We start from the raw sequence: 16,980 nt of genomic DNA, 5'->3' as shown, positions 1-16,980 counted from the left end.
GTGAACTACATAGGGAATAATTGCTTCGGATATTCATGGAATGTACACACCAGTTAGCTAGCAACTACGTGGACACAGGCTGATCTACTATACGGAATTGGACCGAGGAGTGTTCTCATATGGAACTAGGCTAACACAGTTGTTTCAAGACCAGCAGTAACGTTTGTGGTTTAATTTTTGTCCTTCGCTTGGCTATTCTTGTTGGGGTGAATTGACCAGCTGTTTCAAATCGCCGGACGAGATGCCCGCTTCTATGACTGGATCTACACAGCAAACAAGCATAACAGTGCGTCATGAAGACCGACGACTTGCTACATTAGGCTACCTCCTGGAATACCCCACTTAAGGTCTTTCATATTGAAATTCTCTTGATGGTCTGGGGAGTTGCGAGACGTGTTAAGGGAGTGCATCAGTCGTGATCCTTGACAGTAGGCTAGCAGCCTGCGCTGCGCTCAGCACAAAGTTGGATGAATGGATGGACTTATTGGAATCCTGGAAAATGTTGATTGCGCTCTAAAATCATGAAAGCATAAATGTAAGAATGCAGCAACAGAAGTAGTCTAGATGAGATGGTGGTTTAAATGAATGGCAACACGTAGGAAAGCATCAATTGAGACTGGTGAGAATGCTGATCATCTACAGTAGGGCCTACCTCTGGCTGAGTTCATGGTTACAACCATTCATCTCTTACACATGGGCCTATACAATACTTGCACAATACTTTGGACGTTAAATCCATCCATCTATCAATCAAACTAGCGAATTCAATCCAACACCTGTGGAATGGCCGGTCATGGCAAAGCACCCGCTAACGTAGGCTACCCCCCTCCCCACGATCCAGGGCTAGGAAACCGGTCCATCCAGTTTATTTGAATATAAAATAATTTGTAGGGGGGGGGGGTTACAATAGTCTAGTCCAGGTTCGCTGGCGAGTGGCGAGCTAGTCAGATATGGCGCATGCATGTGTGGACATTGTAGGCCGATTCTGTAAAACCTAAAGAATAAAAGTAGACTACGTTCAACATTCAATGGAGTGGTCCAGTTGGATAGGCTAGTCTAATCTAAATAAATTGAGGACCTGTATTTTCAGTGTTTGCTGGTAGCGAATGCCACAAACGGACAGGGAGGAAATCTATTTGTTTCATTGTTTCATTGTTTGTGCTCTGTATGCACAAGATAGTTAATGTCCGGATATAATTGGCAGTAGGGCGGGAAAAAACCCTATCAAAGGCCAAGATTAGAAGGGATTTGAAGATGTAATTGGTCATTTTAAATGGGCCTACTTTATCTTTTGATGCCTATTTGAACGGACTGCATCGATCAATGCAATGACTCTTAACATGTTTTTCAGTTTTACCCTTTTCATCAATAAAACATCATTTTTACAACCATGTCTCATTGATTGGGAAGGTATTTAGAGCTGCCTGTCTATTAGCCTACTTATTCGGACTCAGGATGACAACTGTTTATTGAGAAACAATAGGCAGGCTGGGCTATATAAAGAAATACCCCAATGCATGTAGTCTAGATATATTACATTAATACACTTTATGGTAGACTGCCCTCTTGCTCGCTATAAGCAGGCTACATTGTGGCTGTTTTGTTCATCTCAGAAGCCTATAGCCTAGGCTACACACAAAAAATAAAAATTATATAGAAGGAATCAGAATATGTGGAAATTTAATTTTAGCCTATTTTAATAGAATTCAAATTGTGCTTAGAGGGAATTATTTTCAACGGACATTATGACCTGAGCATCTATAGATCATGCCAACACTAGCCTAACTTATGAAGTCGTGGCCTTCAACTTTGCATGATTTGCATTTGCATTGTTTTTAATGTTACTGAAAGCAACATATGATTTGTATGTGTCTGTAGGCCTATGACGCCTTTCTCATATTTTTTAGAATAAAGCCTAGGCCGCACTTCAACAAGAATATAGCCTACACTTCACAAAAGGAGAAGAATCGATGAAACGGCTACAAGAACAGCATTTTGGCCAAGGATCCAAATAAAACAGTAGTCTACCGTACAGATGCAGCATAGAACGTAGATACATAATACTTATCTAATTAATAGATAATTAGATAGATAATTAATTATCTAAGTTAATAGGCCTATGAGAACGCAATGCTTTTTACGGTAGCCTAGGCCTATGCGTCTTGTGATTGTACTGTAGCCTAGGCTACAACTTAAGGCTAATTAGGCCTTATTGAATTCCTTTTATAGCCTACTAGGCTACTCATTATTATCGAATTATCTAGTTGATATATGAATAAAACAATAAGCCGTTTTAATGGCTATGGGCTACTAGTTGTAGCTATACACGAGTAACTCGTGACGAGTTGATGCGCTCTGCTCTTACGCACGGTTGAGGCGGCAGCTCAAATACACTTCGCGCATATCCTCTGCACCTTGGCAGTGCAACTGCCACAGACAGCTATGGTGCACTTCATGCATTGGTAGACAGTTCTGTTCTTGCTGCAGCTTGTCTTCACCATACAGGTATTTTTGGGGGGGATATTCTTCTGTGGACACTGTGAGGGGCGCCGCCGGTGGCTGTTTGGACGGCAGAGCGCGCAGCTCTTCAGCCAACTGGAGGATGTCGCGTCTGGGGAGGCTCTGCGTCTCTCCACCAGTCCCTAGCGAGTCCAAGCTCCCCCAATGAATACTACTTATTTATAATAGCCTAAATAGCGCGAAACTGTGCATATAATAGGCTGTAGCCAGCGCGAAACTGCGCATTCCCTATAGCCGTTCATTGAACGGCTGGCGGCCGGTATAAATAAATAAAAACACACGATATTTTGTTATTTGAATGATCTTGAATATATATACATTCAACATCATTCAAATAACAAAATATTGTGTATCTTTTTTTAATTCATAATTTAACAATAGGGGGTGCAACATAACACAATTTTAGGGAAAGTCATTGACAGGCGGACTTCAATGTTTTATTAAAATATAGTTATGTGCAAATGAAAACCCACAATCGTCACAATGGACCTTACCCTGATTTTGGAAATCAGATAAAGGCGTTCACAAGACCATTTCAATAATCGCATTATTACAATTATCGGTTGATGTCTCACTGTCAAACCTGCCGCTATGCACAAGATAGTTAATGTCCGTATATGATTGGCAATGAGTGATCTTTACTCACGGCGACTATTTCCATTTTGTATGGATCCACACCTCCGATCAAGCTTATTTTTTCTTTGTATCGTGCTGAAGCCATAAAGCCTACTGCGCTCAGACTTGGCTACATTAGCTGGTGCCCCGTCTTCAAATTTACTTCCTGGTTTTACGAGTAGCCTACCAGTTGAATGCGTTCCAGAAACAAAACGCAAAACCCTCACGTTCACCACATCTTTACTAACAAATATATTTACAATACTGTTATTTTGCGCATTTGACTTAACAGCCACCACGTCTTGACCCGACGTCAGTTACCGAGATAGATAGTCTACTGTAGGCCTAGATATAGGTGTTCGTAATAATTAAATTACATCGAGATGGAGAAAACATGTGTTTGAGAACAAGGTAATAACAATTAAACGTTATTTGTATAGCACCTTTCATACAGATAAATTCAGCTCAAAGTGCTTTACAACAGAGCATTTAAATTAAAGAATGTGAAATTTAATGATGCTTCATTCGTAGACTATAGGAGAAAAACACTGAGCCCAGCCTGCTAAATCTACTCAAAGACGCCACCTGGCGGTGGTGCATCACTAAAATGAAATAACACCCGTCTGAAATCCCACGAGATTTCCAACGGGATTTCCCTGCCAAATACCGCAAAGGTGAAATGCTGCAGCATGTGACATTTCTAACTTCCCACATCTGTATGCAGATTAAATGTACTGTATGTCTACGCGACACAAAAAAGGCTTTATATAAATGTTATTTTTGGCCAATATTTTAATGCACTATTTTAATGCACTATCTCCCTTCTGTTCTGTTGCAGCTTTGATGCCTGGTGTGGTTGAGGCCAGAGAACACCGTGATGCAACACCAGTCAGGTATCGGCTGCTGTGCAACGCTGATGTCCAGCCCCACCAAAGATGGTCTTCAGGTGCAAGCCCCACCCAGACAGCAGTATCTGATCATGGATGGCTGTGACTGTGTCCATGATACAGGCAGTGCAATTACATAACATGTCAAGCATACTGTACAGTAGTATACAGTAGTGCAGAGTGAGTTCTCTATTGTATAGACAAGGTGTTCAATTGCTCAAGTGTTGTCAGGTGTTGATTCAAGTGATAGTGTACAGTAGTGCAGAGTCAGTTGTCTATTGTATAGACGAGGTGTTCAATTGCTCAAGTGTTGTCAGGTGTTGGTTTGAGTGTACAGTGGTGCAGAGTCAGTTGTTTATAGTACTCTGGTTGTACTATACATAGGCCCTCACTCTAATTATAACAATGGCACACATGCCACCCCCTGGACCAACAAGTGAACACGTGACACCAAGCACCTTGTCTATACAATAGACAACTGACTATGCATCACTGTACACTCGAACCAACACCTGACAACACTTGAGCAATTCTATACAATAGACAACTGACTCTGTACTACTGTATACATGTGCATTACATGCCTCTTCTTTACGAAGATGGTCACAACCACAACATGTCCTGAGAGCACATACAAAATAACAACTTATGGCTACTTTTAATGTGCTTGTCTGTATGTTTAATAAAGCATTTAGGAAAAGTTTCAATCAAGACTACAGTATAACCCAGGGTTATAATAGTTTTGCTTATTTCATTAGTTTTTATTTTTATATTGTTTTAACTTTTTGTGTTCAATTTCAGTTTTGTTTTAATTCGTTTTTAAAGCAGATTTGCTAGTTTAGTTTAGTTTTTATTAGTTTCAGTATTAGTTTTTTTAGTTGTTTCCGCGCTAGCCTCGTAAGACCATCCTGATCTCGTGAGCTCATGTTGTTTCACTCTGTGCAAAACAAACCATCTGGCGAACGTCAGATTACTTCTGCGCAGGGGCACAGCTACATCGACGGTGCCCACCCACATCCATTGTATGACCAAAACGGTGGTAGAGCAATTATCAGACTTTCTCAAAAATGAAAGTTTTGTCAACTTTTTGATCTGAACCATTGTATATGATCAAAGGTAACCTTAAAACAGGGCTAAACATGATTTTTCCCTTTACTACTCCTTTAAGCTAGCTAACGTTAGCTAGCTAACCAGCTTTTGTGTACCACCATCGCCCACACACCATGCTCAAAAATTGCTAGCTAATGTTACTAGACCTAGCTGGCAGATCCCGAATGGGGCTAACGTTAACTAGTCTCGCTTGCCAGACCATTCATTCAAAAGAATGAATGAACAAGGGGCTAACTGACAGACAGCTATTGTAACGTTAGCTAGCTGTGACTCGACAACCACTGAGTTCAAGATGTTTCGTTAGCTAATGGTCGTGCGTTCTAACGTTAACTAGTCTCGCTTGCCAGACTAACGTTATCCATTCAAAAGAATGAGCGAATGAGGGGCTAACTGGCAGCTAGCTAACGTTACAGCTAGCTAGCTGTCTGTCTGTCAGTTAGCCTCTCATTCATTCTTTCTTTTGAATGAATATTCTGGCAAGCGAGAGAACGCACGACCGTTAGCTAACCAAACATTTTGAACTCACTGGGTGTCGAGTCACTTCAGAGGCTGCTAGCTAGCTATGGTAACGTTAGCTAGCTATAGCCTCTGAAGTGACTTGACAACCACTGAGTTCAAGATGTTTGGTTAGCTAACGTTAAGTCATGCATTCTAGAAGAACCATGCTAGCTACTGTTTGAAAGCTAGGTACAAGATTTTTTTTTTTTTTATCACACATACGAGTAGACTAATGCTTTCCTGCATAGAAGAGGCAGTCGCTCAACCTAGATCAGGGGTACCCAACCTTTCTTCCCCAGAGCCCCCCACTTACACCTGATGGAATTTGCCGTAAATGCAAGGCTTTTTGGCCCTTCATCAGATATAATCATGTATTTTGTTAAAACTGCTGCGACATGTCAATAACATGGTTCTTTGACAAATATCTGTCTAGCTAATATTAAGGCCTCAAATTGTTTGAGGCCTGGCGCCCCCCCTGCAATTGTTGGCAGAGTGTGTGTGAGAGAGTGTGTGTGTGTGTGTGTGTACCTGACGGGGAAGTCCACCATGTCGTTAATCTTGTCTCTCCAGATGAAGCTCCGGAAGGAGAAGCGTTTGAGCTGGATGATCAACACGTTGGGCAGTCGCCATAGCAACAGCTGCTTGGAGGCCTCCCTGTGCTGCTGGCACTTAGGACAGTACCTAACAGACACACACACACACACACACACACAGACACAGACACAGACACAGACACAGACACACACACACACACACACACACACACACACACACACACACACACACACACACACACACAGTGTTAACCAACTATCTTTGTACGTCCACCAGAACAACCTCCTAGACCCCCACCAGTCCGGGTTCAAGGCTGGCCACTCGACAGAGACCGCCCTCCTTGCGATGACGGAGTCACTCCATGCTGCGAGAATGAACGCTCTCTCTTCTGTCCTGATACTCCTAGACCTGTCAGCAGCATTTGACATAGTAGACCACCAGATCCTCCTCTCCACCCTCGAGGAGAAAGGCGTTACTGGCTCTGCACATTCCCTGTTTGCATCCTACCTGACGGGCCGGTTTTACCAGGTGACATGGAGAGGGTTGATGTCGGAACCGCATAGTCTTGACTACAGGGGTTCCACAAGGGTCTGTCCTGGGTCTTCTCCTTTTTTCCCTCTACATTACATCTCTGGGTTCTGTCATTCGCTTGCATTGGCTTCTCCTATCACTGCTACAGTATGCCGATGACTCCCAACTGATCCTGTCATTTCCCCCTTCTGATACACAAGTGGAGACATGCATAGCTGGGTACTTGGCTGACATCTCGGAGTGGATGACAACACATCACCTCAAGCTCAACCTGGACAAGACTGAGCTGCTGTTCCTTCCGGGGAAGGGCTGCCCACACCGGGACCTGGCCATCACCATTGAAGACACAGTGGGGACGCCGGCACGGACTGCAAGGAAACTGGGTGTGACCCTGGATGACCAACTGTCGTTCTCCGCACAAATCACATCCGTCACACGCTCCTGCACTACAACTCCTGCACCACAACATTCCTGCTCTACAACATCAGGAGGATTCGCCCCTTTCCTCACTGATGAAACGGCGCAGGTGCTCATCCAGGCCCTGGTCATCTCCCGCCTGGACTACTGCAACTCCCTCCTTGCTGGGGCCCCGGTGTCAGCCATTAAACCCCTGGAACTTGTCCAGAAAGCTGCTGCTCGCCTGGTGTTCAACCACCCCAAGTTCTCCCACACAACTTCCCTTCTCCGTTCCCTACACTGGCTCCCGGTAGCGGCTCACAACCAGTTTAAAACTCTGGCGCTAGCCTACAGGGCAATGAAAGGGACAGCCCCCTCCTACCTTCAGGCCATAGTTAAACCGGCCCATACCCCCTCCCGACCACTACGCTCTGCTACCTCAGGGCGACTGGTTGCCCCGTCACTCTGAGGCCCCTGCAGACGATTGACATGGTCACGTCTCTTCTCTGTCCTGGCCCCGCAGTGGTGGAACAAACTGCCCACTGACGTCAGGACAGCAGAGTTGCTGCCCATCTTTCGTTGTAGGCTCAAAACTAATCTCCTCAAGAAGTACTACCACGATCCACCTTCTTAAGCACCTATTGTATTTGAGATTGCTATTCTTGCACTTTGCCGTCAGCACTAGATTATGCTCTTAGTCACTTGTTTTAGAAAGGAGATGCACTTTTGAGTTCTGGCAAAGTAGTAGTACATTGGCTTTTCCTACGTTAAATGCAATTATTGTTAGTCGCTTTGGATAAAAGCATCTGCTAAAGGACTGTAATGTAATGTAATGTAAGTAAGCTCAGGAATTTTGGAAATGTTGAAACTATTACATCAATTCTCAGAAAGAAATACATCCTCGATCTGGAAAGGCCTGAGAGAGATTACCAACTACAAGCCGAAATCCCCCCAGTCCACTGACGACCCATGCCTTGCAAACGACCTGAACAAGTTCTTACCCATCAGCCCCAACAACCCTCATCCAAGCAGGGGCCTGGACCTCTCCATGGAGCACAGAGAGGCTCAGGAAGAGCTTCTTCATGCAAGCCACCCGGCACCTGAATGACTCTGCCTAGAACATCTAGTGTATACAGAATATCTAGTGTATATAACATAAGCACATGCAAATGCAAATGTCAATATACCTCATCCTCACCCAAAACAACCTGGAGCTCAACGCTCTTAAGACAGTGGAGATGATTGTGGACTTCAGGAAGAGATCATGTGTATGTGCATTTGTGTGTGAGTGTGTGTGTGCTGGTCCTACCAGGCCTCCTCCGGGGCCAGCACCTCCGGCCTGGTGAAGAGGTTGAGACACTGCTCCAGGGTGAAGTGTCCAGCGCGGGCCGTCTCGCTGGCCGAGCCCGGGTCCTCCTGGTACTCCAGCTCCTTGGACCTCACCAGCACATACTCCTTCACACGCTCGTTGTTCTTCCACACCAGCTCCAGGGTGGCGTCCTCCGGGACGTCCAGCAACGCATCGTCTGGGCGCACACACATCCCATCATCACACACACTCCTCTAGGCTGTGGGGCCAGGGGGCTGACATGTCGGAGCTACAGGGTTACCTCTGTCTTCCAGCTCCTGCTCCTTGTTGTTGGAGTCCAGCAGGGAGATGTAGAACTGGCAGGCTCGGCTCGACGATGCCTCCCGGGGTTGCTGGTACCCTGTCACTGCAGCTGACACACACACAATCATCCACACGCACACACAATCATCCACACGCACACACACACACACACACACAATCATCCACATGCACATACACAATCATCCACATGCACACACACACACAATCATACACACGCACACGCGCACACACAATCATCCACACGCACGCACACATACACACACAATCATCCACACACACACACAATCATTCAAACACACACACACACACACACACACGCAGCAGGGTTTTACCTCCATTCAGCTATGCCAGGTGGCTGCCTTGCAGACTTTATACAGTGATGAAGTGACGGTGTTGGGTGTGTTTGCCAACGTGGCCAGGGGCCTCATTTATAAAGCACCAGGGGCCTCATTTATAAAGCATCAGGGGCCTCATTTATAAAGCACCAGGGGCCTCATTCATAAAGCATCAGGGGCTTCATTTATAAAGCATCAGGGGCCTCATTTATAAAGCATCAGGGGCCTCATTTATAAAGCACCAGGGGCCTCATTTATAATGTATCAGGGGCCTCATTTATAAAGCACCAGGGGCCTCATTTATAAAGCACCAGGGGCCTCATTTATTAAGCACCAGGGGCCTCATTTATAAAGCACCAGGGGCCTCATTTATAAAGCACCAGGGGCCTCATTTATAAAGCACCAGGGGGCTCATTTATAAAGCACCAGGGGCCTCATTTATAAAGCACCAGGGGCCTCATTTATAAAGCATCAGGGGCCTCATTTATAAAGCATGCGTACGTACGCACAAAAGAATGCGTACGCCACTCCTGAGCAAACTTCGGGATTTATAAAAAGCAAACTTGACGGGAAAATGGCGGAGAATGTGCTCATCTCCAAGCACACTCTGACCCATGCGTATGCACATTTCTGGCAAAATGAGAAACTGCGATCCTAATGGCAGAAAGGTGAAACCCGAGAAAAGCTATGAAATTGACACCATTGTGAACAATAAATATATACGATATTGCAAAATAACCCCTCAAATATGTTGCACAGTCCAACCAGGAATCATAATAAATTGGATCTGTCATCGCTAAACAATTGATTCATTTATTTATTCTCATAAATAAGTCCTGTATTTATTTATTCTCATAAATGATTCCTTTATTTATTTATTTATTCTCGTAAATAATCATGTGGAAAGTGTAGGCTATTTGCTCAAAGCAATCACTATAATTCAAATACTGTTGTGACTGAATTGTGAATGGCCTTCATATTTACACTGCTATGTGAACCCCAATTTTGGTAGAACAACAATCACTCTAGTAGTAGAGAAGGCCCTCTCACTGCGGGGAAAATGACGGTGCCAACATGCAGCCTAGCCTTCCGCAACAAGAAATCTCTATGTGTGCACTGTCGTGCATGACATATTTACTCAGGCAATGTGTAGACTAATATATTATAAGGATAATATGATTCACTGTAAGCTGTGTTACACTGAAATAGGCTGTGTTTGTTGGTGGTGTTTCATTGCCTCATTGTTTGACTCATGAATCCACATTCATATGGCGCCCATTATTATGTATTGGTACTGTATTTAGGCAATTTAGAAATTGCCATGCATATTTGATAAATGAAATAGGCTAAACTGATCCCGTGTTTGATGCCTCAGTCGGGCAGATAAGAGTGCTGTTAATTGTCTTAAGCTGTGTTCACACACAGCTGGGCGCTGCCCAGTTCGCCCAATCTTGCCGCGGGATCAATGGCGAATCCTGGCCGCCGTGCCGCCGAGTTCTGCGATTCGCGTCGCCCGCCGCCCAGTTTGTGCGAATTGTATTGACTTTCTATGTAAACTCGCCGCGCCGCAGGAAAAATTTGCGCCCGGTGTAAACACAGCATTAGGTTGCGATCACACCAGAAAGTCCGAACCAGACCAAATGAGTGAAGTTGCAACATTGTTGTAGTTTTTTTTGGTGTGGTTCGCGTTCACACGGTCATTTGTGTAATTGAACCAACGTAAACAAATGTCAAGCGGTCATACAGGTTGCTCATCTATTGGCTAGAAAAATTAAGAGGGAAATCTATCATTAACCGCATGTAATTATAGCAATCACTGTTACAATGGAGCTGCAACAGCACATTGCACTTGCCATACTGGCGCTATTTGTGATTATTTGGTGCTCTGGCCAAATAACCATGGTGACCCAATATGAGCATGACCGAATCTGGACGTGTGTAAACAATGAAGGCGCGCTGCTTTTTTCAATGCAAAGGAGTCGTAGGAGTTGGTACCGACGCAGAATACGGGCCCTGATGGATGCCGTTGAGACCTTCTCCCTGTACCCATCACAGGAGACGTGCTCTTTGTTTTGGTCCTATGGATAGTCCGATGCGCGTTCACACCAAAAGCGAACCGAAGTATGGTCCCTTTCAAAGCGGACCGAGTCCTTGCTTTTGAGGCGGACCATGGTTCGGTTGTTTGATCCGGAGACCGAGTTTGAATACGCGTTCACACCTCTCCAAACAAAGTGGAGCAAACTTTTTTGGTCCAATAGTCCGATTCCAAAGGGATCAAATGTGTAGGTGTGAGCACACCCTTAGATGTTATGGATGTTATGTCATCGGCTGTCCTGTTTTCATGACATCCAGCATTGTCAGAAATAAGTGCCCTCGCCTCTACATGTCATCCCTCTGATCCTCGTCTCCTATACCTAGAAATTAAATCACGTCTCCTATACCTAGAAATTAAATCAATCAATCAATCATGTGCGTGGTTCATTTATCAATCAAACAATCACGTGCGTGGTTCATTTATCAATCAAACAATCACGTGCGTGGTTCATTTATCGCCAATGACAATCGCACCTGTTCCATATAATCATGTCCGTGAGTGGGCATAAAAAGGCATGCAATTCCAATGCATAATGACGCACAATGGTTGCTTTATATGTACTGCTGGATGATGAAGGAATTCAGAGAGAGCGAGTCTTCAGGGACCGGCGAGACCTACTGGCCAATGACGACGAGTGGCTCAAGTGGACTCTTCCACTTCTTTGCTGCCACGTTTGCCGTCATGTTAGATTTGGGCTGTATGGATATCTGTGGATTGGAGGCGATTCACTGGCCATTTATAGGCATTCATGGGCGTTAAGAGGGTGGGACAAAACGCGCGCTCATGTGCGCCAAGTTTAGAGTTGATTGAGATTTATAATGAGGAACCGGCGTGGGACATGCGTGCGCACTTCGTTATAAAACGGAAAATCGTTGTGCGAACCTTTTGGAACTTGCGGATGTCCGCAACCCTTAGTACGCGAATCCTGAGCAAGGTTTTATAAATGAGGCCCCTGGTTCCGGTCATACAGCCTTAGTACGCGAATCCTGAGCAAGGTTTTATAAATGAGGCCCCAGGTTCCGGTACTGTACCTTCCGGTCGTACAGCCTTCTCACACGATGTCTCCTTCTCCACCTGAGGGTCCAGGGAAGCGGAGGACGAGGAGGAGGGAGGGGGCTCGGAGAAGCCCGAGTCGCTGGTGCAGGTGGGGGGTGGGGCGGAGGGGTCTGGGTCTTCTGCGGGGCGAGCCTGGACGGAGGGGGGGTGGTCGCCCCGGGCATCGTCCCCAGGGCCCTGGCCGCCATCGGGGGTCTCTGCTGGCATGGGGGGCAGATCAGCCCGGCTCTGAGAACTCTCTGGAGAAGAGCGTCCGGACTGGAAGGGAGGCTGGAACACGTTGACCGAAAACCTGCAAGGGGGAGAGGAGGGGGGGAGGGAGAGAGAGAGAGAAAGAGAGAGAGAGAGAGAAAGAGAAAGAGAGAAAGAGAGAGAGATGAAGAGAAATACGGAGAAAGATGAAAAGGTTGTGATTCATAGATGTCAAATGATATTTGGGGGTGTGAGGGAGAGGGTTAGGGTGAGGGGTAGGTTAAGGTGAGGGGTAGGTTAGGGTGAGGGAGAGGGTTTGGGTGAGGGGTAGGTTAGGGTGAGGGTTAGGGTAAGGGGTAGGTTAGGGTGAGGGAGAGGGTTAGGGTGAGGGGTAGGTTAGGGTGAGGGAGAGGGCTAGGGTGAGGGAGAGGGCTAGGGAGAGGGTTAGGTTGAGGGGTAGGTTAGGGTGAGGGAGAGGGTTAGGGAGAGGGTTAGGGTGAGGGGTAGGTTAGGGTGAGGGAGAGGGTTAGGGTGAGGGAGAGGGGTAGGTTAGGGTGAGGGAGAGGGTTAGGGTGAGGGTTAGGGTGAGGGTGAGGGTTAGGGTGAGGGAGAGGGGTAGGTTAGGGTGAGGGAGAGGGTTAGGGTGAGGGAGAGGGTTAGGGTGAGGGTTAGGGTGAGGGAGAGGGGTAGGTTAGGGTGAGGGAGAGGTTAGGGTGAGGGAGAGGGTTAGGGTTAGGGTGAGGGAGAGGGTGAGGGGTAGGTTAGGGTGAGGGGTAGGTTAGGGTGAGGGGTAGGTTAGGTTACCTGGAGTAGCCCTCCAGCAGCTGTGTGAGCCGGCCGTAGGTGAGGCGGGACTCTGGCACGCTGACCAGAAAGGGCAGGCCCACGTTCTCCATGTTGGGACGACACATCAGCTTGTGGTTGGACCAGTGGTTCTTCTGACACACTCTGGGGTGGAGGAGACAAGTCCAGGTCAGATCTACAACACTGAGTATGAGTGAGTGAGTGAGTGAGTGAGTGAGTGAGTGAGTGAGTGAGTGAGTGAGTGAGTGAGTGAGTGAGTGAGTGAGTGAGTGAGTGAGTGAGTGAGTGAGTGTGAGAGAGAGAGAGAGAGAGAGAGAGAGAGAGAGAGAGAGAGAGAGAGAGAGAGAGAGACAGAGAAACAGAGAGAGAGAGAGAGAGAGAGTATCAGACTCACTGGTTGCAGTATCCCACCCGGTAGCAGCGAGTGCAGCGCTTCAGCTTGTCCTCCTCAGTCAGGGGGGGCTTCAGACAGGCCGCACACTTAGAGATGGGGATACTGGGGACCTGGGGTCTCTGCTCACACACGCACACACACACGATAAACACATTCAGACAGAATTATTCCTGAAAGCCTGATAGCCCAGCATGTGTGTGCGTGTGCGTGTGCATGTGCGTTCATACCTGCTGGACCCGGAGCAACACCACGCGGTCCTTGGCCAGCTCTTTGGACAGAACCTCGAAGCAGAAGAGCATGTCAGAGGAGGACAGCGTGTCAAGGGAGTGGGACGGCAGGAACACCCGCTGGAAACGACTCTTCACCACCTGCGTGAGGAACACAGCGCTAACCCTCACACATCACTCAGGACTCTTCACCACCTGCGTGAGGAACACAGCGCTAACCCTCACACATCACTCAGGACTCTTCACCACCTGCGTGCGGAACACACCGCTAACCCTCACACATCACTCAGGACTCTTCACCACCTGTGTGAGGAACACAGCGCTAACCCTCACACATCACTCAGGACTCTTCACCACCTGCGTGCGGAACACACCGCTAACCCTCACACATCACTCAGGACTCTTCACCACCTGTGTGAGGAACACAGCGCTAACCCTCACACATCACTCAGGACTCTTCACCACCTGCGTGCGGAACACACCGCTAACCCTCACACATCACTCAGGACTCTTCACCACCTGCGTGAGGAACACAGCGCTAACCCTCACACATCACTCAGGACTCTTCACCACCTGCGTGAGGAACACAGCGCTAACCCTCACACATCACTCAGGACTCTTCACCACCTGCGTGAGGAACACACCGCTAACCCTCACACATCACTCAGGACTCTTCACCACCTGCGTGAGGAACACACCGCTAACCCTCACACATCACTCAGGACTCTTCACCACCTGCGTGAGGAACACAGCGCTAACCCTCACACATCACTCAGGACTCTTCACCACCTGCGTGAGGAACACAGCGCTAACCCTCACACATCACTCAGGACTCTTCACCACCTGTGTGAGGAACACAGCGCTAACCCTCACACATCACTCAGGACTCTTCACCACCTGCGTGAGGAACACACCGCTAACCCTCACACATCACTCAGGACACACATGGTGGAGGCAGCTCATGGTGGAGGCTCGCGGGGGCGCAGTGATATCCGGATGTGGAGGACTTCCGGGTGCGCTCGTTTTCACTCACGAAGGAATGCAATTCAAGTCTTGCGTCCGAAGATGATAATATTTTAAATGTAGGCCAACTCCCTATGTTGTTACTTTTATGTTCAGTTGTTAGAAGTAAGCACTTGTCTGTTTGCCGTTTTTGATAAGCATTTGTTTGTTCACCTTGTTCTGATCGGTCTCCCGAGTCAAGCATTCAGGTTCATGTCTGGAGCTACACTCTAATAATTTGTATTAACCTCTGAAGATAATAATGGAAATTGAAATGCAGGCTATGTTGTTACTTGTAGCTTTGTATGTTTGCCGTTTTGATATAAACGTTACCTTTTTCTTCTGACCCCCGAGTGGATCCAGCCTGTTTGTATTTGTATTAAAGATAGCAATTTGTTTCGCTGGCACGCAGTGACTAGCTACTTGATAGACCACGTTTGATTTTTATAGTCCTACTTGATGCATTGGAACTGTCTTGCATCTCACTGTATTTACAATATAAATGTTAAAGGAGAATGCTCGTTTTTGACAACCTGGACCTTATTTACGGCATATTATAAGACGTTTGACTCACCGAGATAACTTTGGTGTAATTCGGAGGCCTGTAGAAGAAATTTAAAATCCAGCGCAAGCCAAGTATATCCATGTAATGGCGGCGGACAGGGCACTGAGAATGCAGATAACTCAGTTAAAGTATTTGAAAAGAGATTTTTTTATCAATTGTCTGAGTTTCTTAATGATTTCAATATTTGATCTCCTTTTCGTTTTATAATTTTTCTACCACTACTGCCCTAGTTAAATTCACCAATGATGTATTTGTATCCTTTGACCAAGGTCAGTTTACAGGTGCAATTTTTATTGACCTATCCAAAGCTTACCACTATCTTCTTCTTGACAAGCTTCATACTATTGGTTTCTCTCAGCAGGCTTTATTTTGGTTTAATTTGTATCTTCACAGCCGTTGTCAATGTGTTTCTCTTTATCGGTACCAATCTGATTACTTAATTGTTGAAAAGGGGGAACCCCAAGGGTCTATTTTAGACCGGTTACTTTTTTCTATTTTTATTAATGACCTGCCGGAGATCTGCTCTAATTGTTCTGTCCATCTATACGCTGACGATACAGTTTTATACACAGCCGATTCAGACATTACCAAAATTTGAAATCTGATTTCATCTTAGTTCAAAGATGTTTTTTAAACAATAATCTCATATTAAATAACAAAAAATCATGTTCAATGCTGTTTGGAACTCATAGTCATCCTGCCCACCTCCCTTGTTCTCTGTAAAGCGCATTGTGTTGCCTCTGGGTATGAAATGCGCTATACAAATAAAGCTTTGATTGATTGATTGATCCTAATAACCCATCTACCCAGTTGGCTATTAATTTTCTGGATGGATGCTCATTAATGAATGTTGATAAATTTAAATATTTGGAAGTGTGGGTGGACTCAGAACTATCGTTCAGGCCTCATGTAGATTATATTAAAAACTAAATTAATGTTAGTCTTAGAATACTTTATAGGTCAATTAATTGTTGTTCTTTTCACGTAAGGAAGCGCATTGTTCAGCAGCTGTTATTTCCTGTCATTGATTATGGAGATATTATTTATCAGAACACCACCGCAACTCATCTTAGGCCGTTGACCGTTGTATATAATAATATTTGCAGATTTGTCCTAAGATGTCCCTATCGTACACACCATTGTTTTATGTATGCTTCACTCAATTGATTATCAATTCACTCTATAAGACATAAATGGGCAATTCCAGCGTTATGGATGTGACATCCGCACTCAAAATGACAACCAAAATGTCTCAGTAAAACTAAAGTTTTTAGAACATTTACATTTGTAATGCATATTCTCAGACCACACAATGGGGAGAACAGATGGTAAAAAAAATAAAAATGCAAAAATATTTTTAAGTCTAAAAAAAAAAGATAAAAAGGCATGCGTTATGGATGTGACAAAAAAAGACGGTCGTTTTCTGGACACTATACTTTCTTTTAAAACTCTGAACTTTTAAGTCTAATGCAGAAATGTTGATATCCACATGATGAAGGAGTCTTGGCTGAACATGAAAATAGCAGGATTTAAAATATTTAATAATTTATTTAGAATTGTATGAG

At 45.6% G+C, this 16,980-nt stretch overlaps 1 protein-coding gene across 2 annotated transcripts in view; it reads right to left on the bottom strand.

Annotated features, from left to right (window-relative positions):
• usp19 (ubiquitin specific peptidase 19) overlaps positions 1 to 16,980 on the bottom strand; it is a 104,491-nt gene that overhangs the window by 37,221 nt on the left and 50,290 nt on the right. For both annotated transcript variants that reach the window (XM_084436273.1, XM_084436274.1), the window contains exons 17-23: positions 13,849 to 13,989; positions 13,622 to 13,740; positions 13,228 to 13,371; positions 12,207 to 12,523; positions 8,723 to 8,833; positions 8,422 to 8,638; positions 6,159 to 6,311 (exon numbers count right to left, since the gene is read on the bottom strand). In XM_084436273.1, coding sequence (XP_084292399.1) covers positions 6,159 to 6,311; positions 8,422 to 8,638; positions 8,723 to 8,833; positions 12,207 to 12,523; positions 13,228 to 13,371; positions 13,622 to 13,740; positions 13,849 to 13,989 — 1,202 coding nt within the window. The remainder of the gene's footprint in view (positions 1 to 6,158; positions 6,312 to 8,421; positions 8,639 to 8,722; positions 8,834 to 12,206; positions 12,524 to 13,227; positions 13,372 to 13,621; positions 13,741 to 13,848; positions 13,990 to 16,980) is intronic.

The sequence above is a fragment of the Borostomias antarcticus genome (genome assembly GCF_949987555.1).
Source record: "Borostomias antarcticus genome assembly, chromosome: 3".
Lineage (NCBI taxonomy): Eukaryota > Metazoa > Chordata > Actinopteri > Stomiiformes > Stomiidae > Borostomias > Borostomias antarcticus.
Note: the sequence above shows the minus strand (reverse complement) of the source record. Positions and strands in the feature narration are given on the sequence as shown.